The 23,108-nt window shown below is 40.3% G+C and overlaps 2 protein-coding genes across 6 annotated transcripts in view; one reads left to right on the top strand and one right to left on the bottom strand.

Annotated features, from left to right (window-relative positions):
* The window catches only part of LOC136427415 (ras GTPase-activating-like protein IQGAP1), a 74,251-nt gene that overhangs the window by 25,774 nt on the left and 25,369 nt on the right, over positions 1-23,108 (bottom strand). For 2 of the 5 annotated variants that reach the window (XM_066416251.1, XM_066416254.1), the window contains exons 4-21: positions 22,102-22,179; positions 21,758-21,834; positions 20,195-20,262; positions 14,716-14,807; positions 14,056-14,077; positions 13,066-13,244; positions 12,410-12,430; positions 11,621-11,714; positions 10,940-11,103; positions 7,917-7,994; positions 7,115-7,184; positions 6,239-6,402; positions 4,331-4,534; positions 3,734-3,751; positions 2,995-3,076; positions 1,860-2,023; positions 686-776; positions 40-356 (exon numbers count right to left, since the gene is read on the bottom strand). In XM_066416251.1, the coding sequence (XP_066272348.1) occupies positions 40-356; positions 686-776; positions 1,860-2,023; positions 2,995-3,076; positions 3,734-3,751; positions 4,331-4,534; positions 6,239-6,402; positions 7,115-7,184; positions 7,917-7,994; positions 10,940-11,103; positions 11,621-11,714; positions 12,410-12,430; positions 13,066-13,244; positions 14,056-14,077; positions 14,716-14,807; positions 20,195-20,262; positions 21,758-21,834; positions 22,102-22,179 (1,983 nt within the window). The remainder of the gene's footprint in view (positions 1-39; positions 357-685; positions 777-1,859; positions 2,024-2,994; positions 3,077-3,733; positions 3,752-4,330; positions 4,535-6,238; positions 6,403-7,114; positions 7,185-7,916; positions 7,995-10,939; positions 11,104-11,620; positions 11,715-12,409; positions 12,431-13,065; positions 13,245-14,055; positions 14,078-14,715; positions 14,808-20,194; positions 20,263-21,757; positions 21,835-22,101; positions 22,180-23,108) is intronic. The other 3 variants (XM_066416252.1, XM_066416255.1, XM_066416253.1) reach the window with 3 other exon arrangements.
* LOC136427416 (uncharacterized) lies at positions 17,359-20,196 on the top strand. The gene has a single exon (XM_066416256.1). The coding sequence runs from the start codon at positions 17,625-17,627 to the stop codon at positions 19,965-19,967; it is 2,343 nt and encodes a 780-aa protein (XP_066272353.1). The 5' UTR covers positions 17,359-17,624; the 3' UTR covers positions 19,968-20,196.

The raw sequence follows: 23,108 nt of genomic DNA, 5'->3' as shown, positions 1-23,108 counted from the left end.
CACATATAATCAATGTAAGTAAAAGACAGGCCGAGTCACCTGTATCTCCTCCCGGGACAGGTGTGTCCTGCTGCTGCTGAATCCCTCAGGTGGGAGCCATGAGGACTCCATGGTCTCCAGGTTGAAGTAATAGTTGTGGCCCTGTCTGGTCTTGTGTTCCACCCAGGAGCTGCCGGGGGCGTCGCCGCCCTGCTCCAGTTTGGTGGCCTTCGCCTGTTCCAGACTGGCCTGGTAGGGTTCCGCACACTCGGGCAGGACGCGGTGCAGGAAGACATCCTGGTTCTTCAGCGCCTCCAGAGTCTTGGCTGGGTCGGCGTCATCGATGGCCAGGTTTATACTGGCAATGCCAACAGCCACTGGAGGAGAGAGAATTGTTGTAAGCACCATTGCTCTTTATGTTTGTAGCTGATATCAGCAGTTCAAATCAAGTGTCAGACAACACAAAACAGGCAATTTTGTAGGATTAAGAGCATTTTTTACACTAAGAATTATACCCAGTTCTTTAAATGCCAATTTCTTGTGCCAACGTAATTTTGTAGATCTAGGATCTAAATTGAAAAAAAAAAACTTTGTCCTTTTTCTAAACATGGAGCTGTGAATTTCATTAGCATCTCTGCCCTTGGTCATAGCTCTTACAGGTGATGAGCAAAATTAAGCAGTTACATGACAAATTTGTAGTACTCACATTTCTCAGCCCCCACAGCTTGTCTGTTGGCAGTGTTGACTCCCTCTTGTATCTCCTCCAGCCACAGCACTGCTGAGTCATCATTGGTCTCCTGAATACAAATATATATTGGCTATAATAACATCATTTACCTTAAAGTTTGATTCAGGATCACCAGAGTCAAACCTGCACAAATGACCACCTCTACATACAGTGTAAGGTCCAACTGGCCAATGTGACCAACTTTTCAGGGTACCTTAGATAATTTTTCCCTTGGCCATTGCCACAAACATTCAGAAGCCTGTCCATAGTGACCACCTGTCCACACAGGCCAGATTTGATTGGTCTCCTGAGTGGTCTTCTTGGGCAGTTTTGAACAGTTATATACATAATATATCACTAAATCATTGAAGGAGAGGGAGTACAAATGGACAAGGCAATGCTAGAGTCTTTTTATTAATTCATTTACTGGTACAGTCCAACCTGGACAAGCAAACACCTGGCACAGGCAACAACCTCCAGTCGCAAGACACATTAAAACAGTCCCACTCTATTTTTACATACTTAACCCCCAACTGTTCTGACCAACTGCCTGTCCTCAGCAAACATTTTTCCTCAGTCCCTTGAGTTATACGGGTTGCTGATTTCAAGTTTGACTCTTCGTATGGTGTTGTGTGGCGTAATGGTTAGAACATTCCGCTGATAAACAAGAGGACCCGAGATCGATCCCCGGGTTGCCCCCAGACATGTCTGGACATGCCCACCGACGTTGTGCCCTTGGGAAAGGCACTAACACAAATTTCCTCACTTCACTCAGATGTAAAAGAGTACCTAGCATTGCTAGGGACATCCCTCGGATAGGACGTTAAATGGAGGTCCCGTGTTTGAGGAGACTAACAACCCACCACATCATTGAAAAAAGAGTAGGGGCATGCCCCGGTGTGAGTGGATCAAAACATTCTGGCCTAAATGGGGTAGGGAATTTCCCGAGCAGCCTTCGTAACCCCTGCTTCTCCTAATGGGTCAGTGAAGTCATGCTTGTCTCGAGTATTGATGTTTCTGACCTAGGGTGAAGAGATGCTGCTACAGTAAGAACTAGTTCAGTGCTTAGACGAGTGGCCCCCTACGGCCTTGCACTGAGCGAGTTCATTTTAGAAAAATAGATAGATAAAATAATCAAAGTGCCTATTCCCACCTCAGCCTTTGCCTTCTTGCCCTGCATGAGGATAGTCTGGTAGTGTACGGCCTGCTGCGGCTCCACATCAGTCAGTTTAGCTGCAGGGATCTGCAGAGCTGCCAGCGTGGTCTCAGCATCGCCGGCCTCGATGGCATCATTGATGGTTGCAATGGCCTCAATTCCTACAGAATCATCATGGTAGATTCAACACATGCATTACTTTATGAAATCGAAGCATGTATAGTTCTAAATACTAGATGTTTGGTCAGAATGCAGTAATTCTACACTACCAAAAATCTTTTTTCTTGTTTTTTCTTAATTTTCTTATGTTGAGAAATATTTCTTATATGAAGAAAAACAAGAAAATTCAAGAAACCTTCTGCGAAGTCTTGTCTTTGTCAATTCTTACATAAAGAATTTTATTCCTTTATATTCTAAAGTTAAGAAAATATTTCTAGCATGATGTTTTCCAAAAAGAATTTTCTAGAAAAATAAGAAAAATTGTCTTTTGCTGTTTTACTATAAGATTTGTTTTTTGTTTGGTTAGATATGGTATTCTTAGAGATTCTTTTAAGATATTTTTCCTTGACAATATAATTCTACTAAGAATAAATTTCTAGAACTTTCTTGGTTTAAGCAAGTTCAAGAAAAAAATTCTAAGATGCAATTCTTGTTTGTGCTCAAAACAGGGATTCTTGTATACAGAATAATATTCTTGCTGACAGAAAAAAATTCTTTGTAGAAGGAAAAACAAGAAACATAAGAAAAGTGATTTTTGGTAGTGTAGACACAAAGTATTTGTGACACCTCGTGATTCCCAGTTAACACAAACTACATTTAGTTCTGTCACAAATTGGTCTTTATGCCCATCACACAGCAGACAAATTGACCAGCTGCGAGCTGTAAATGTCATTTTTGGCAGTAATACGTCTGGCCTTATCTCGATCATGGTGTAATCTTTAAAGACTGACCACCATTCGCAGGTCCCTGAGCCCCGTTCGATGTAATTTTCAGGTGAAAAATACTAGTCTTGAATCTATGGGGATTTTTCAATTCTACGACCTTCTAACAATCAACAAATACGGCCGAATCTTATCAACTGTGTGACAGGGGCATTAGAGAGTAATGATGTCCCACACAGGTGTGGACTTACTGTCATGTTCCTCCTGAACCTCTTGGTTCACTTGATCCACACAAGACTGCACATCAGCTGGGTTCAGGTAATCCGTCCCCATCTAACAAAGACAACAGCGACAACATCAGTTATCACTGGATAACTTCTTATGTATGCAGCAAAGACTGGACAACAACACAGAGATAAGCAAAAAAGGATCAACTTGAAAGTAGAATTGCAAATTGAATAACATAAATGATGACATGCAAGAGAAGCACTAAGCCTCTAATAAGCTTTCTGTTGGGTAAAAGGTTAGGAGAAACATTCTCCATGCAGTATATGCCGCATGCAGTCTTTTCCATAAAACAGGCCAGGGGGTAGTCATGGAAATTTCTAGACTCTCCTCCAAAAACTATACAAATGTATGTAGTTGTTTACAAAAAATTGGTACTGGTCAAGCATTTTGGCAGCTGGAAGAAGTTTAAATTCCTATTCTCCTATAAAATTACTTCTCACTTCTTCCAATCTGAAAGAAAAGCTACTAGACACCCCATGAACTGTTTTAGATGGAATACTACTTCACAAGCATTTCTTTATCTAACAAGCATTTCTCTATCAAAATACACTAGATAAGTCTACCTCTACTTCTATGCAAAAACTCTGCAAAGCATGTTCATGTTAGGCTTTCTCTCAATGGATTCTGCTTCTACTGTGAGCGTGCACACTACCTACATGTAGCCACTACATGTCTGACTACTGGACTGTTTCATTTACTTACAGCAGCCTTGCTGCCAGGCTGCAAGAGTGAGAAACGTGGGAGAAAGTAAGTACAAACACATGTAAACAGGGACACAGTGTAAACTGTAAACACGCTCATATTCATCCTGAGGGCATACGACAACATAAAACATATACAGACACAGACTCTGAGACTATGTAACACTATGTAAGAAATTTGAACATAGATTCTCATGTTTTTAGGCTGGGCTGCAAAGTACCGAATGTAATATGGAAGAGATAAATTGTATGACCAGGAAAACATATCAGACATACATGTACATGTAACAGAGTAGGGTATGGCTAATATAATAAATGTCGAAAAGACTCAAAGCATATCTTTCCAAGACTTAATATTTTGAGTAACTTTTTTTAATTTTCTTACACAGAAACAGGGCATTAGAGTTTTACAGCCTGTATGAATGGACAGAACTGAAACATCCCTGGTAAACTATACTCGCCACAGAATAAAAATATTCTTTGTACACAACCAAGTGTTTGATTCAAGTAACATTTTGAAATGTTGGTTGAATAAAACACTTGGTTGTATGCAAAGAGTCACTTCCAACCTGATGAAACTATTCACGAATATACTCACCACAGTTTTTGCCCCCTTTGCTTTGTTCAGTTTTTCCGTGTACCGATCCACAAGATGTTCCTCCACGCCCGTGACCCGTGCCTTGGGATTGGTCAGTGCCGTCAGGATGACCCTGTTGTCCCCGGCCTCCACCGCTCTGTTGATTCCGGAGATCGCAGACAAAACCTCAACAGCTCCACTCAGCTCGTCGTACACTAGCCCCTCCTAGTGAGTATTAAAAAAACTGCAGTCACAATCTTTGTAATAATAAAATTCACCATGTAACTACTGATGCAGAAATATCATTTTCATTATCCCAATTTAGTTGTTTATGAATCTATAATCTATCTACATATCTTGTGCTACTAATTAAACAGCTCCATTCAGCTCTTCATACACTAGCACCTCCTAGTGAGTATTAAAAAAACTGTAGTCACAATCTTTGTGACAAAATGTGTACTAAATGTAACTGATGCAGAAATGCAGTTTTCACTCTCCCTATATCTAGTGCTACTAATTAAACAGCCCCAAACAGCTTGTCATACACTAGCCCCTCCTAGTGAGTAATACAAAAACTGCAGTCACAATCATTGTAATATATAGTAAGATTTAAACTGTCAAGGAGGTTATATACTATGTAACTACTGAGGCAAACAAGAAATGTCATATTCACACTCCTAATATCTAGTGCCACTAAACATTGGCAATCATTATAAAACATGTTCATGGTGTGCTTTTACAGTATGTGTGATATAGTTGGAACCCTTTACAGAGTGGGTAAAGCACATCACTCAAATACAAATGTCAATGAATAACTAAAAATATCAAATCTGCTGTCTTTGAAAACCTTTCATTTGTTATAATCACACTGTTTCTGTTCAAGATAGTGGGGCTGCTGTGATGGTGAATAAATGAGTTATAGGAACACAAAAAAGGCATGTAATTGTAATTTTGCTGGCACAATCTTTCATAATTGCTTCAGCCAGTTGGTAATGGAAAGTGCCTTAGGGAGTGCAGTGCTGCCTGTTTCAGCAAGTGACTGATAGACTTCTGGCTTAATCTGTAATAGATTTGTAGGGGAGAACAGCCATATTTCATAGGAGATATCGGTGGTTCATCCTATTTGTTATCATGCTGCAATATTAGGCACATGCTACATACATCCATCATATGGGTTCTGCATGATATAAACCATATATTTTGTAGGTTTCAGTAATTGTCACTGTATAGAACTACAAAACAAAAGGGCTACGGTATATCCATGATAGATCATTGTAGCATGCCATGTTTCAGAAAAAAAAGATGGTGCACATTGAAAACACAGGTCTACTTACGGCTTCCTCTTCATCCTTGATGCAACAACAATGGAGAAAAATTATCATAATGACTTCATGTCTGATTCACATTTTCTATTCGCAAATTGATTTCACACAAAAATGAACTTGATATCATTACAGTGGCACTGTCACTGATCACAAATATCTGACACAGATGCCACAGCTCCTGTAGTTTTAAACAGTGCCATTGACTACAAATCTGATGATTTGTTAAGCTCCATCTCATACTGTTGTTGTTGTTCACCTCGTATCATAGGTTGTATCGCCTAGTGGCATATAGGCCAGCAAGTTTTCTTGATGTTTCAATAGCAGGGTACATTTTTTACAGGGAGATGTTGCTAGCTCTTCCCCTTTAACGTCAGGCACACTTGAACACAGACACCCATGTTACACCCCGTTCAAAAGACATGCGCAGTTCTAACCGAGATGCCCTTCCCAGGATTTGAACCAGGGTCTCCCAGTTACCAACTAATTGGAACCAGGAGCCCAACTGTGAGGCTGCTACCGGTTGAGCTACAGGGACATCCTTTTCATTAAAGATTGCTTGTCATCAAAATGAATGCTTGGAAAGGACTGTTGAAATAGTACAAACCCCGTCCTTCTTGTTCTTCAGGTTGGTGAGTCCCGCGAGGTACAGCTGAGTGCCGTGGTCCTCCACCTGCGGGAGCTGTGCGTCTGCACGTTTCAGCGCCGACATCAGTTCCGTCGTGGAGCCGCTGTCTATCGCCATGTTGATGGCCTTGATAGCCTCATCGCCTGTGTAAGGAAAACAGTAACATAAGGTTTCTGTTTCTATCAGTCAGATACTGTAAATGCAGAAATGGTCACAGTGGTTTTATGTTCACGGTTTTCGCGGCAACCGTTTTACTGCAAACTTAAAGCCACCGCAAACATTTTTCTCCTATACTGTAGCCGCATGTGACTATAGCGCTGCCGCGAACTATAAACCACTGCGAACACTTCATTTTTGCCTTAGCGCGAAGTAAAAACCACACGAACTTGAATGCATTTACAGTATGTGCAGCAAGGCTAACTCTTTACACAACTGGCCTAGCCTACACTCCTTCAGCCACACTTTAACTGTTTGATGGAAGAGTATACTGTGATGATATCACAACAGCTACATGTACATGTACCAAGTAACTAGATCACATATCAAAGTACCAGTGAGATGAAATTATCTTTATCACACACATAAAAATTTTGTCTTTTCTAATAGTGTGCAATCTTTATGTCAATTTTCTGTGCGCTCCTTTCTATCAAATGGGTTGTGACATCACAGAAAGGCCTCCTCCTAGCCATACTAGCTGATGGGGAAGTCTTTTCTGTGATGTCATATTCTGTTTCTAATTTGTCCCAGCACACAGTAGACAATTGATCTAAAGATTACATTAGGCGTTCTCAGAACAGACCAAATGTTTATGACAATGATTAAATTTCATAGTACTAGTGATGTTAGAGCACTCACGTCTGCCCCTGGTGTCTGCGGCACTGTTGGCCTGTTCCACAGACTTATGGATGTCGTCTTTGTCCAACAACTAGAAGGCAAAAGAACAAGAGAAATGACTGGAAGGTCTATACTGTTTGTTTTCCCTTGAAGAATGGTCATCATACAGACGTAGTAGTACACTGTGAGCTCTGTAGCATCAATAAAACAATCATATTTCAAATTGCTCTCAAGCTGTGGTACACATGTTGCACATGTGTGTCTGTACGAATGGACTTGGTGAATTAAGGGCAACTTTAGATCTGGTCTGGGATCCATTTTCTCCTTTAAAAACTCTTTACAGAACTATGGGTATGAAAATTAGTTCGCCTATATATAATCCAGGAAAGAGCCACGGCTCTACAGGCTACGATTTTCACATTCTTTTCTGGGTCTCAGAGTCACATGTAAGAAAATGCTGTGTTTTGAATCCGAGACAATTTAATTGATACAACACAGTTCTGTTCATTAGCCAACATGGTAAACAGTAGGGTGTATACATTGTATATGGACCTTAATTGGCTACTCTACAGGTATTAAGTGCTTGTAATCATAAAGAAGCACAGGTTGCCAATGAAGCTAATACATTGTGCACACAAATCATTGTTGAGGTTTTGGGGCTTTACCTACATTTTTTGTATTTCACAGTCCTGAAGTAAGAGAAAAGTCATAACATTTGTATCACTTTGCTTTTATGAAGCACAGTACTGAGAATAAAAACACATTCAAGTGTTGGACAGACAGAGCCACAGACAGCACACATAGGTCGAACCGTAGAGCTCACCAAGAAAGAAATGCATGTACTGATACATGGAGTTTCTGGGACGCTTTCTGTTGAGGTTTCTGGTTCAGGTTGTGTCTCCTTCCAGAGTTACAGCATGGAGAAATGGGCCATGTCAGACAGAGAGAGTATAGCAACAGGCAGAACATGTATATCAGCAGCAAAGTAAGACATGCAAGCAGTGGATGGATCTAACACAAGTTAAAGTTTTACAATATTGTCTACAAAGTGGTTAGCAATACATGATTGTGTATATCAGAAAAATTAATGAGGCATGCATCTAATGTTGGTAAAATCCACAAAAAAAAATAGTGGCAATCAAGATGGTGGCATATGCATTGGACACAGGAATTTTCTTGTCATCATACATGTATGTAGCAGTTTCACGAATCCAAGGTCTAAAGCAGAAGACAGAAGTTTAGGTTTTCTCTAATGCATACTACCATGGAGAAGAAACATAAAGAAAGCTAATACATAAAGCAGGACATTGATAGAATTACAGCAAGTTGAAGTTTCAAAGACAAACTTAGTAAATCTCATCAGACAGTTCTACTCTACAATATAGAAACAACTGTGCTGAGTGTGGTGAGGATGGAAGGTGAGCAAGTTGGAGATGGTAAGGAGGACTTAAATTTAAGGTTGAGGTCAATAGTTGATGGTGGTACCTAGATTTACATTCTAAATACAGCATAATTCTTCTAATCCTTACATGAAAGAGCAACTTTCTCATTAATTTCTGCTTACTACAGGCAGATCTTAAAAAGGTGAAGACACCCCTCCCTGTCTTTCCTTATATGTTCCCACACCATCCTGCCCTTTTTTCCCTTTCTCTAAAATCCCAGTGAGTTTCTACGATTGTGAGAAACTATCTGTCCATCCTGACCTATCCCTTCTCCTGCCTGAGACGTGACAGTTCGTCCAGGTACCATGTGGCACTTTCCTTCTTGACAACATCCCCCCCCCCGTCTATTTGTTGTTCCCATGTCATCTTGGCCTCTTTTTTTTCCTTAATCTAAAAATTCTTGTGAGCTGCTATCATTGTATCTGTACACCCTGACCTGTCCCTTCTCTGAGACGTGACAGTTCGTCCAGGTATCACGTGGCGTTGTCGTTATTGACACCCCTCCCCCTGTCTATTTGGTATTCCAATACCATCCTACCTTATTTTTTCTCTCTCAAAAACTCCCTATGAGCTGCTATCACTGTAACTGTACTCTCACCTCTCAAATAGAAGTACCCCCTGGAATAGAAGTACCCCCCGGACAAATTTTCAAAATGTAATATAAGTACCCCCTGGAATAAAAGTACCCCCCGGAAAATTTCAAAAATCGACAGTCGAGGCTAGGTAAACTGTGTCCATACATGTACAACTGTCACTGTCAGAGGGAAATACGTGTAAGATAACAAGCAGGTAGGTAACTTATATTTAGTCAATTATGCCATACCTATTAAGTATATAGATATTGAACAGAATAACTGTCCATAGCTTGTTCAAATCATGATGAACTTCCTCGCCTCTTCGTAAAATATAATAGTAATATTGAAAAATTGGGCATAGGTTCCCCGCTATGACCCCTAACCGGGGGCCACGGTGCTTTCAAATTCAACAAGTGAAAATGTACATGATACATGCTTTTTCTACTTGGAACTTGAAGAAAGTGATCAAAGAAAATTGTTATATCATTTTATTATGACTGACAATCAGTGACATATAACAAAAATCATCAGAGTACTTTTAAAAGTTAAATGTACCTGATCATATTTTCTAAAGACATCAACCACAAAAAAACACAAATATGAACACAGTCCTTCCACAGAAGAAATATGTCTATCAACTTTTGCTCCATAGCGTCGAAAACAAAGTGAGACGCTCGGATTTTGAGTTCCCCCGGTAAATCCCACAATATTGAACAGAGATCGACTGTAAAAGTAGCTCAACGTCACAGACCGCACATACTAAGAAGTTACCCATTACGTGTTGACACTAGAAACCTGCGATGAACCGCCAAAATTGGGAAAATCTTACGATTATTCAAAAAAATTAACCCTCTGAAAATAAATATGGCGCTGTGTGTCTATCGTTGCCCAAAAAAATATAATATTTCCATGCGTTTACGGTATCATTTTAAAGATCGGTATCCGCACTACGCAATATGCTGCTAGTTTTACTGTCGCCATGCCTGAGAGTGGCGGCCATGTTTCGCGATTTCGCGCTGTTGTTTACCGAATCATATCGGACATATTTCTGCCGTTTTAGAGATTTTGTGGCCTCAAAACACATATCACAAGGGAAGTTAAGTTATTATTGTTGTTTTAACGTGTTACATGTCTTCTGCGAACAAATTATTCTTCCGCCGCGCTGCCGATACAACGGATATAGTGGTCAGGAAATTATTATTCCCTGTGTAGGCGAGCACCCCACTCCACACGTTATTGATCAGCATGCTTTGGTTTAAGTTATTTATATGAAAATTGTATTTTAAAATGTCAATGTCGGGTCTTATTTTCCGGTTTACTTTGTAGCGTCATAGCGATATCGACCGATATGTTACGAGTGCCGCCAGGATACTTTTCACAAGGCCGTCAAAGCGGCGAGAAAATCAACGCCGGTAGGCCGAAAAACAGCGAATTACGAGCAAAAATACCGGGGAAATATGGGCAGAAAAACCTTAACTTACGATTTTAGAGGGATTCCTGGTTTGCAAAGCCTCAATTTTTCAAAAAATAATAAACGTACCGTCTAGAATAAGAAAGTACAGGGTGGAACTATTGGCGAAAAAAAATAAACGTACCGGTACGTTTATTTGAGAGGTGAGAGTACACATATCTGTCCATCCTGACCTGTCCCTTCACCTGCCTGAGGCATGACAGTTCGTCCAGGTACCACGTGGCGTTGTCCTTATTGACACCCCTCCCCCTGCATGTCTATCTGTTGTTCCTACACCATCCTACCCTATTTGTTTTCACTCAAAAACTCCCTATGAGCTTCTATCACTGTAACTGTACACGTATCTGTCCATCCTGACCTGTCCCTTCTCCTGCCTGAGGCGCGACAGTTCGTCCAGGTACCACGTGGCGTTGTCCTTCTTGATGGCGGCCAGTCCGAGCCCCGGAGCCTGCAGGGCCTCGATCAGCGCCATCTCGTCGCCAGCGTCCAGCGCTGCGTTCACCTTGTCCACCCCTGCTCTCACTGGGAACAACACATAACAGCTCCATCAAAAATAACACTTTAACCTTCTCCCTGCTGCCTAACTCTGTAACCAATAGGAAATTTGGTGACAAACGGCTACTTCAGAGTGCTAAAGGTTAAAGTTTTACTTTTAGATTCATCATCATTCTTCATCATTAAGATTATTACATCATTATCATCTACTGTGTTCTGTGGCTAAAGTAATAGTAATTATGGTCTCTGTTCATTTCATTCATCCTTACAAAACATGTATACATGTAATTTTTACGTAGTTTCGGTTATTTTTTAAAGTCTTAGACCACATTACTTAACCACTACACGCCATGACATCAAACAAAGAGCTGCCAGCAAATCCTCATCTGATCACAGCACCTGTACTATATAATTTATTTGTATACAAGCCACTAGGATGCATATCTTAACCAGAACACACTTAAGACATACACTAAGAGTGATGCAAATTTTAAAATCTGTTTAACAGGACCCTATTGTTCATTACAACTGGGGAGCTCCTTACAGTTGACCTGGTTGACGTTCCCCTGTATCTCAGCCTGCGTCAGCAGACGGTCATATACGTCCTGGTCTGCCTCATTCACTTCTTCTCTCTCAGCCTGAATCAAGTTCCAGGGAAAACAGATTAGTGAAAGATTTTGGCTTTACCTTGACTTCATGTAGGACAAATTTTAGATACATTTTACAATTTGGCCATCATGATTAAGGAAAGAGCAATTGGATTGGGTTGCACTGCAGGTTTCAGAAACTGAAACATATTGTGTCTTCCAATTTTTTTCCTTAAATTATGAAGTGTGGAGTGTAATCATATGCTTGAATAAAAAAATTTAAAAAAAGACTTTCGTGTAATATTGTAGGTGGTGAGCGTCTCTACATTTAAGATGTCTTATTAGGGCTGTCTCCAGCTTTAAATTTTTTCCGTCCCACTCATTGTTTGGGAGCCGATTTTTTTAAATATTCACTGTTGAATCTGTCCCTTTAAGCTTTAAAAAAATACAATTTCATCAGTTTTATTTCATGAAATTGATATTTTGGGTACGGAAGGACGGGTCCTAGAGGCAGCCCTGTGACTCTTATACACCATAATGCAGCACCATTTCAAATCATCATTTCACCACATAACAATTCCAACAATCACCTGTGCAACTTTCTACATGAAATATATGACAAAAGTACATGTGGTTAACATTGTTCTCATGCATTACCCATCATGTCAGCATGCAGGTTAGACTGAGGTGCATTAACCCCGAAAAGTGATTTTCAGGGGAAGTGCTGTTTGTTGTTGTTGACATACCACATTCATATTTGCACTTCTCTGAGGTCGTTATGCAAGCAGCATCGCAAAAGTTGGAGAGACATTCACAGAAGTTAGTTGACAACATGCGAGGAACACGCTCGTGGCAAGACAATGGCATAACACTTGGCAAGCACATTCCATACAAAACACAGACAAGAATAGTTTCTACGGAACACATAAGATTCAACGTAACTAGTTTCACATCTTGACATGTTTTGCATATCATTTTCATGGTGTTTATATAGCATTCCACATGCATCACAACATCATCAAGCAAGTTCATACAAATTGTGTATATACAAACATTGGATATGAATAAACATATTCAAAAACATCTTGTTATTCATAAGAACACACCAATTTAATTTCTTGCTTAACGTTGTTTTTTTCTAAATTTCAGCACAAGGACATCCTGAAAAGAGAAGGCTGGGGTGAAAACTTGCACCTGACCCTGTTCACTCCCTGAAACTGTGTGCACCAAAGTACAGACTTTCCTCTGAGATTCTGTTTTCATGTTGATTTTCCAATCTAGCTCTTTTTTAGCTCTCCGTTAACCAACAAATTACATCAGTGTGGCCTAAGTTAAAAAGAAACAGAGAGGGAAAAAAAGCAAAGCAAAGCATGGACCACAGGTGTGGAGAAGTGTCTCCTACCTGTGCAGCTGCCTTCTCGTCCTTGGCTGTCTTCATGGTGTGGAGTTGTTCCTGGTAGCTGTCTGCCAGGTGGTCCTGGACCTGCTTCATCCGAGCAGCGGGGTTCTGTAGAGCCGTCAACGTGTCGGCAGAAACCTGCTTCTCAATGGCATCGTTGATAGCGATGATGGCAGCATGCACTATAAAAAAAAAAGAGTTAAAATCCTTCCCGCACCAAAAGGTCCATAAGGCAGGGCCCGTCTCCGATTCCAAAGCCCTTGGGCCACACAACTTTGTGCAAGTCACTACAGCAGGGGGCTAGTCCGCCAGTAGTGGCATGCACTATAGAGAACAACAAAGCTAGATTATAGTAATGTTTTAAACATCTCCGGTCCATGTGATTTTACAGTCTGTGCTACAACAGTTCATGTCAATACATGGCCAGGGGTAACATCAAGGGTGTATCACATACCAAATATATTATAAAACATGTAAGAAGAAAAGAAAACATTTGACAAACTAGATATAAAACCAGACAATGTTAGTAAGTACATTGTATACAGTATCACCATGTGCACATTTTTATTGTAATAAAGGAACTGTTTTTTGAATGTGTAGATATGAAAGTCCTTGTGAAATTCTGATGTCATCCTCAGAAGTCAAAATTGTGCATGTGCATGTATGGGAAAATCCTTTCTGACCATGTGACATTTTCTTGAATGCTAAACATAGCAATCAAAATTCGATTTACACCAAGAGTCCACAAGAAATAATCTATTTTACATAGATTTACAATCAGATTTGCATAACATGCAAAAAGGCTCTAACTCTACATCATAAAGATCGATCATAACAACTGAAACAGGACAAAAGGATTTTGTGACGTTGATTTGTTTCATGACAAATACACAAGATAGTGCAAAGGTGACCAGCTTGACATAGTTAACAATGAAGGGGTGAAACTTAATCTTGAAGTTAGTAATGACTTGTTAAAATATGAGGGACACTTACATGCAGCATCATCCTCAGACAACTGCAAGACAAGATCAAAACGATTAACAACAACAACAGCAAATACATCCAAGTCACAGTGTGCTCTACGTCTAAATGACGGTGACTCAACAACTTGGGTCACTTTATATACTATTAACCTTCTTCGCAAACTTCTTGGAGCGGCGGTGTTTATTTTTTTGGGTTGCTCTGATATGCCATATTTTTACACGGGCTAAGCTTCTCTAATGACAGAGGGACTTTATACATGTGTGATGCTAGCAAAACATTATTACAAAGTTACACGTATATACAGTCATGTAATAACAAAAATATATTTACATTTGTGCAGTGACAAATATTGATTATGGATGTAATATGTATTTCCCCAGAGTACTATCTATACAAATTGAAAATTACACAACAGATGGTATGACATCATTGGGGACACTGCAAGCAAACTTTCATATTCAATCATTATTGCAATCTACACTATCTGAATTTCTCTAATAAATAATCAAATATCTTAATACATATCGTTGAATATTTTACCCAATGAAGCCAGTAACAATTCTTTAAAAAATAGATATATAATAATTCACAGCACTACATTGTACATGACCATATTTTGTAACACCATTTTGCAGCAAGGAAAAATTAAGATCAGTGAGAAAATAATACCTCATTGGCCAGGATTCCACCAATCTTGTTGAAGGCCGGCATCTGGATTCCATACTTTTCCAGCGCCTTCCGCATAGCAGTGATCTCCTCCTCTACAGATGGCAGAGGAAGGAATAGTCAGTACAACTGTCTTCATTCCTAAATTGTTTGTTTTTATTGCATACCCAGTAAACCGCCTCATGGCTGTAACACACCAGGTTTGTACAGAAAAGTTCAAGCTGCATATTAATTCATTTGCAAGGGGCACAATGTCTCTGGGTTCTGGGCCAAACACCCATGTACAAATGTATGCCACTGCAACACCTTTTTTTACATGTAGATGTATAATGACTTTACGTACCCCAGGGAGTGTATGCTTAATTTGTTTTTAAGAGTTGATTAAGTTCCTGCATGGGAAAGTACATGTATATTTGGAGTGTATTTGTAATAGGATGGAAAAATGCATTGTGGTTGCCCAAAGCAAGGAGTTACAACCACCTTGCACAGTTATTCAACTGCAGTTTTGTAATCTGCCACTAGGGGGCATCATGCATATTACCCATTGCTGTAAGGCATGATCTGCACATCCTTGAGATGACAGCATCTTGCTATAACAAGGAAATGTGTCTACAACTTGTACAGCACTTCATGGCATGCAGTGAAATCCTGAGAAGTTGATCCAACATGACAGTTTGGGGTTGGTTGGCAGACTGATATCATTACCAATCCTGCCATCCAATGCACACTTTCCCAATTACAGTATGTAGGCCACATGAGTCAGGGTGCGAAATACCTGGTTGCACGTTGCACAGTGCAACAAGATTTCGGTTGGTGCAAGTTAATTCCAAACCCAGGTAGCGCAGTGTGCAACCTTATATTTTGAGCCAAAGATCTCAATCGGAGCCCTGGAAGCGCACATAACACAGTGTCACTCTCATAAAATTCGGTAAATCTTCAATTGAAATAAAGAAATCAACACTTTTTCGTTTTAAACCATCCAAAACCCTCATAGATCGTGGAATTTGAGCTGAAAAAGACGAAAACACATTGCCCTCGGCTAAAAAAGATGTTGTTAGGTCAATGGGAACAAAATACTATCAAATTTATATTTTGAAATATTAGTAGTATTATAGCGCTACATACAAGCTTAATTTGAAGAAATCGGTGAATGTTGCTGGAGCAACCTGAAATTTGGTTGTGCAACCTCGCATTTGCCCTAGGTTGCAACATGGGAAACCTGGCTCAAAAAAGTATTTCGCACCCTGTGAGTTCACAGTCTGTTTTTGTAGGTAAAGGTAAATGTCCCATAGATTCTTAGAGGCCGTAAGGGCAGTGGGTTCTTGATGATGATTTTATTCGGTAAGAAACTCGCGGGTTACGTTGCAACATAATCCAAATTCTTATCAACTGTTTTGTACCATCTGATAAAATGTTCCAAACAAAAATATAATTGACATTAAGGCCACACCAATTTAATTTCTTGGTTAACGGATTCTTTTTTTTTTTAATTTTAGCACACAAAAAAATTGTGAAAATAGAAGGCTGGGGTGAAAACCTGCACCTGACCCTGTTCACTCCCTGGAATTGTGTGCACCAAAGTACAAACTTTCCTCTGAGATTCTGTTTTCCTGTTGATTTTCCAATAATAATAATAATAATAATAATATCAGGTGTATTTGCAGCCAGTGCCACAGGCAGGTACCCAATGTGTAGGGTAATGAGGCTGTTTAACGTGTTCGAGGCACCTCCTCGAGCACGGGACCCCCGTTTTACGTCCCTCCCGGAAGACGATTACGTGGAAAGCTTCGTGAGGCTACAGCAATCCGGACGTCCTTGGTTGGTCTCCCATCCAAGCATCGAGCATTTTTTTTAAAAATTCTGTTAACCAAGAAATTAAAATGGTGTGGCCTATAAGAAGCAAATTATCAGACGGACATTTGATTCCTTTCATTGTTCTCTCTTCAATACAAATGTCAAGCATCAATTTCAAATAGTGTGCATTTGATATCATTTGATATTAATAAAACTGGGTACATTCCACAGTAATGCTATGACTTGTTGCAAAATTCCCACTTGGTAGATATTCCTAGATGTCTGATATACAACTTACAGACTTAGGTTTGCCCAATCAATGAGGTTTCAAAATGTCAGAGGCCTTTTCAGAATTTTGCGTAGGTTTGATGGCCCTTGGGAACAGCATGCTTCTCATATCTGTGGGTATTTGAAGCAGGCCCCATCGGTAAACAGCTTCCACCAATAGTGGATTAATTAGTCTCCTGTGAAAATTTACATGGTTGAATAAACAACCTTTCTGCAACTTTTTCTGCTGAGGGGGTCTGGCTGACATTATGTCTCATTTACCTCCATAAAAAATGGAGGTACTGTTTTTGATGTTTCTGTTTGTACTAGTTACAGGCGTTTTGGCCAGCAATAGCTCTGGATTGATTTTATGATATTTGGTACAAAATGTATGTGGTAGGTGTTGGGAGGTCGAAGGTCAAGGTTGATTTAGTTGTGTTACACCTTGAGGCGGTTTACTGGATATGCAAAACAAGCAGCCGTATCCTGCACATAACTGTTAGTAGTATAGATTTAGGTGGGGAGTGAGCATTAAGTGGCAGACCTGTGCATCCTGTTCCCTTATTTTGTACACAAGCAAAATAGCCACATAACTGATGAGCAAAAAAGTCTCTCTACAGTTTGTCGACAGCAATGAAGCATAATAGTTCACAGAAAAGAAGAGTCGACCACAGTGAAGCTCACCATTACGGTGTGTTGAATGGAAGCACTTGAGATGGCAACCATATACATGTAACTGGTCTCATCACTCAATCTGGAAGGCTGGCACCAGTTCATGAACGATTTGTACCCATTCTCAACTTCCAATCGTATCCTACAGGTTGGAAGAGTTACCGAAAGTTTAAGACAGTATGAGGATCTTCAGGCGCACCCGACGCACAGTTTTCCTGGTCCTGACTGGCGGACTTCTTTCTTTCATCTACATCCTTGTGGGGAGGAATGTTCGTGACATCAAGGATGAAAATGCCGATCATTTGAACATGATTCATGTTGCCGCCGGGATGAGCAAAGCAGTGAGGCTGGCTGTTCAAACACCAGCATGTGCTTCACAAAACTTCAACGTTGATCCCCTTAAAGAAGCAGGCAATACAGAGGCTAAGGTCAGCAACAAAGACACTGATAAAGAGCTTGCCAACGTGCCTGAATATGGGGAAAAGCTTTACAAGGTCCATCTTCAAAACGTCAGCAAAAAGTCTCCCTCTAGTTGGTTGACAGCAAGGAAGCATGATGATAGTTCACAAGTAAGAGAAGTCAAACGCAGTGATGAAGTTCACCATTACAGTCAAGAGCAGCCATTGTGCAAGTATCCGGACTTGAAGATGGAGAGTCCAGACTTCGACCACCTTTTTAAGAATATAACAACCCTGTACTGCGGAAATGCCTCTATCGACTACCTGACATATCTTGACAGGAACTCGCGGACAGATATAGCTCCTTGGGATATCGTCAAACTTAACTCCAGCGCCATTCTGTCAACTCAGAAATTACTGTACTGCACATACAGTGTGATTAGGAGAAAGGGTGATTACCATATTCATATTACCACTCGGCACAAAAAAACATATGAGTCCAACAACGAGACAATGCAATTTCCATTCAAAGACGAGTTCGCACAGGTCACCTGTTTTTTAGCAGAGGATGTCTTTAACAAAACAAAACAGGCATGGGTTAAATCTATCAGGCAACACAACAACATGTTTGTGCAGGTGAGGAGAAACGATAGCCTGATTAAGAACAAAAAGGTGAACATAGAGAGGGAAGGCCGAATGAAGACAGCCCTCGGACATGGTATGAATGTACTAATGGTGGGAGTGGATTCAACATCGCGTATGAACTTCATGCGAAAACTGCCCAAAACATTCAAGTACTTCACAGAAACTCTGGAGGGTCACATTCTGAAAGGATATCACGTGATTGGCGACGGCACCACAGCGCAATTCATCGGCATGATTTCAGGGTATCATGAGGACGATTTACCCAACACGAAAACGGGAACTGCAAATGCGACAACCTGCGATGTATTCCCGTTAGTCTGGAGTAAGTTCAGGAGGATGGGCTACACGACAATGTACGCTGAGGACGAAGCGTGGGCAGGAACTTTCCAATATCGAACGAAAGGCTTTCAAAAGCAGCCAACTGATTACTACATGAGACCTTTCTGGGTGGCCCAAGACCATCTCCGCAAGTCTAAAGAATCGTTTTGCTTCGGAGCAACTCCTAAGCATCACTATACCCTGAACTACACTCGCGATTTTGTGGAAGCGTATAAAGACATACCCAAGTTTGCAATTGTGTTTCACGCTGAACTCAGCCACGACCATCTGAACATGGTGCAAGTTGCGGACGAAGACATTCTGACACTCGTCAGATCATGGAAGGACACAGGTTATCTCAACAACACCATTTTAGTACTTTTTGCTGACCACGGATCCCGCTATGGTAACCTTAGAAACACGCAACAAGGTCGACTGGAGGAAAGGCTGCCGTTCTTTGGAATTGCCGTTCCTCCTTGGATGAAGGAGAGGCACCCTGAAATCATCCGAAACCTCAAGAAAAACGAAGAACGTCTTACGACAGCGTTCGACTTCCACAAGATGCTGCAGCACGTGATGGACTACCCAGGAGACCCGTCCGGTTTCCAGGGACACGGAATCAGCCTTTTCCAGGAGATCCCGCTCAACAGAACATGCGAGGATGCCTCCATTGCTGATCACTGGTGCACCTGTATGACGACTTTAACAGTGAACAATAACATGAAACTAGTTCGAGAAGCAGCAGGTTTTGCCGTCTCCTACATGAATAATCTAACAGCAATGCACCGAAGCCTTTGTGCCGAGTTATTCCTGAAGAACATAACTCATGCAGAAGTTCTCCGACCCAACAACAAACTACTCCTTTTCCATGACAGCGACCTGATATTTCGAAATGCCTTGTTTGGTAAAATCCTACGTCTTTCTTTCATGGACCTTCGAATCACACTGGAAACTGGACCCAATGGTGGCGCATATGAAGTGTCGGTGAGAAAATGGCTGCCTGATAAGAAGACTGAGATAACGGCAGACATTAGTCGCATCAACGCCTACGGAGACCATCCTCGCTGCATCCAGGACCAGTTTCCCCATCTGAGGAAATACTGCTTCTGCAGAGAGTTCCTTAAAACTGTGTCTCCCGGTCCAGAGTGGATTGTAAAATAGTGAACATAACACTCCTTAATCTACTACCATGTATAGTATATAACAGTGTCTCCTTAGTCTACTACCTTAGTCTATAATGTATTGAGCATATAATTGAAGAGTACATTTTGTAGAGGGCATACCACACTTCCAACACATTTCTGTCCCCAAAAATAATGATTTTTCAAAACTGATCATTTAGGATATAACTGTTTGGATGAATAACAATTCTAATATTAAACACTCACCTGTAAAATTGACCTTCCCATACAGATCCTGTATCTGTGGTGCAATGCCAAGCTTGAACAGGAAAAGACTGGAAACGAAGCAGTACCAAAAGTTAACATCGTCTGACTTACAAGATTTTTTTTCTTTAACACAGCCAGTAAATCTTACCTGCTGACGCTTCGGTGTCGGTCAGACACCTTCCTCAGAGCTAATCTGACCACTACAAGTAGCCGAAGTTGGTGGTGCTTTTGGGGTGAGAACGCAATCCCGAGTGCCACCTACTTTGGCTACTTATAGCAGTCAGAAGCTCAGAGGAAGGTGTCTGACAGACACCGAAACGTTAGCATTTGAGATTTACTAGCCTTAGTGTCATCCTGTTTGCTCTGGAACTGAACCAGGATGACACTAAGGCTAAGATTTACTGGTTGTATTAAAAAAAAAGAATCTCCAACATCCTAATGTTCTACCAACCTGATGAAATTATTTTCAGAAATCTGTTTAAAAAATATACACAATCATGTACATTTAAACCAATACATTGATATCATGATGATTCAGGTGTGAAAAAAGGTAGTTTATACGTACAACTGATACAATTTCATTGCGTACATACATGTACTTTATGCATAATTTATTTATCTTATGAAATGAATTTATTGTTATGGAAAGTGTGAGGGTAGATGGTTACCCTTTTACTTAATTACCATCTAAAGTTCAGCACATCTGCTGACAAATTTTTCCCTTCTGTTCTTTGATTAAAGGGGTTTTTAACATCCCGAAAATAAGTGATGATAACTGGCAAACATTCTAACGGTAAGTTCTATTTTCAGCAATTAAGTCAGTCTTTAGGCTTCATCAACAGTCTGGAAAGGCTTTGTTTTCAATTTGACTGCCATATTAGGGCTTAGCCCGAGAGTGGGAACATTGTGAGCACAGGAAAAACAATAACACAGCCACAGAGGGACTATGTATGACTCATGTTCTAAAATTTGAACCCACAATGAACTTGTGATTTGATTACCAAACATCATGTAATTACATGTATCACCAGTCCATGAATAAATAATCCCTCTCAGGATAACGTGCGTATTCTAGTACAGTAACTGTAAATGCAGAAATGTTCGCGGTGGTTTTATGTTCGTGACTTTCGCAATGAATTTTCAGCGCGAACTTAAAACCAACGCAAAACATTTTAGCCACCTATGACTGTAGCGCTACTATTGTTTCAAACGCGAACTTAAAACCACCACGAACACTCCATTTTCTCCCTACCGCGAAATAAAAACCACGCAAACTTAAATGCATTTACAGTAGTTAGCGACTCTGCTTCTGGGCCAAATGCAAGAGGTTGGCAGTTCGAGTTCGCTACTGGAAAGGGTCACAGTCCTAAGGACGAGACGTTAAGCCATGGTCCACTGTTCATCGTACTAGTTAGGGGTATTTCCCCAGTACAATGAACCTGTAAATACTGTAAATATTGTCCTGTCTTCACTGTCATATGATCAGTGGAAGAATAGCTCTTCAGTGAGCTAAACTGGTTTGAGATCACATTTCTTTTTCTTTCCCAGAAAGATCTTCCATACCTGAGTGCATGGATACAGTAGATGACTCTGGGCATATTCTTCCTGTCGTAGATGTCTGTAGTCTCAGGGTAGAAAATCTAGGAGAAAGAAAAAAACACAAAAAATTGTTCTGGGTATCATTTTAAAAGGGTCGAGAAAAATATGATACATTTGCTGTTTTTCTAGTTGCTGTTACTTGAAGTTTAAAGCCTATATTTGTCAACCATTCTAACTTACTGTGTGCCAGTCATCACTTTCAAAAAGAACAATTATGTAAAAATGATCAGTCATTTAGTTAACTGAAGAGGCCATGCATCCAGGAGATAAAAACTTTGGAAATATTAGAGTCGGGAAGGACAACATACCTTGGGGAAGCCAACCTTCTCCATGGCTCTCAGCCAGTGGTTGATGTTGTCTGTGTGCCTGAAGTGGAGACCTTTTGCCTGGAGGGACACAGAATCACTTCTGGTCAACAAAAACTACACACAAATCAGTGCTCTGGACATAATATTCAAAATTTAATATTCATAATATTAAAACACCAGATCTACAATAAGGGAGGGTTGACCCATGTAGATACGGACGACAAAACATGGACCTCGAAATGGTACACGAGAAGCCAAGGAGTCAAGTAGGAACCAATGTAGACGAGGATAATAAAAAACAGAAAACATTTACAAAATGTACTTGTAATTATCTCTGATCATCTGTATTTCCTTTGAAATAAATCATAATATTATACATGTATGGTTCAGTCATATTTTGTAGTTCCATCACAGTCATGTTTAACTTGTGGCCCCTCAATATGGTGCTGCAATGTCTTTAAACTTTAGTCATGCCCTCATAGTATAATACACTGAGGTCTACATGTACAGGTCTGCTATGTGGACCCAAGTCAAGGAGACAAGGCTAGGTTACAATCAGTGGAATAGAATATGTCCAATGTAGCAAATGTAATAGTGACCCAGATCTTGATGGAATTTGTCATTCTTGTCTACTAAAAGAATGGCTAAGGTTTCATCTTTTGTTGAACAGCACTTGCTCTCTATGAGGAGTCATGTATCAGTGTTGCTTTTCAAAATAGTCCCTTTTTTTAAGGATAGAGGCATCTTAAAAAGCTGTGGGTCAGCAATGACATTGTTTTGGAACAAGCTTTCAGTTCTTTTAGTGCATGTATATACACTGACTCTCTATCTTTCTGATGCTTCTTCTTGTCCATTGATCAATAAATGAATCTGTGTAAAAACCATCTAAATCTTTCTAGATAAATTGATTTAACAGATACATAATTCCGTAGAGAATGAAAAAGTAAGTTGACGCTTAGTCTGGGGTGGAAAGTTTGCAACCGGAGCCAACGGACGTTGAGTAACGG

Source organism: Branchiostoma lanceolatum, chromosome 2 (assembly GCF_035083965.1).
Source record: "Branchiostoma lanceolatum isolate klBraLanc5 chromosome 2, klBraLanc5.hap2, whole genome shotgun sequence".
Lineage (NCBI taxonomy): Eukaryota > Metazoa > Chordata > Leptocardii > Amphioxiformes > Branchiostomatidae > Branchiostoma > Branchiostoma lanceolatum.
This window is presented reverse-complemented; position numbering and strand designations above follow the sequence as displayed.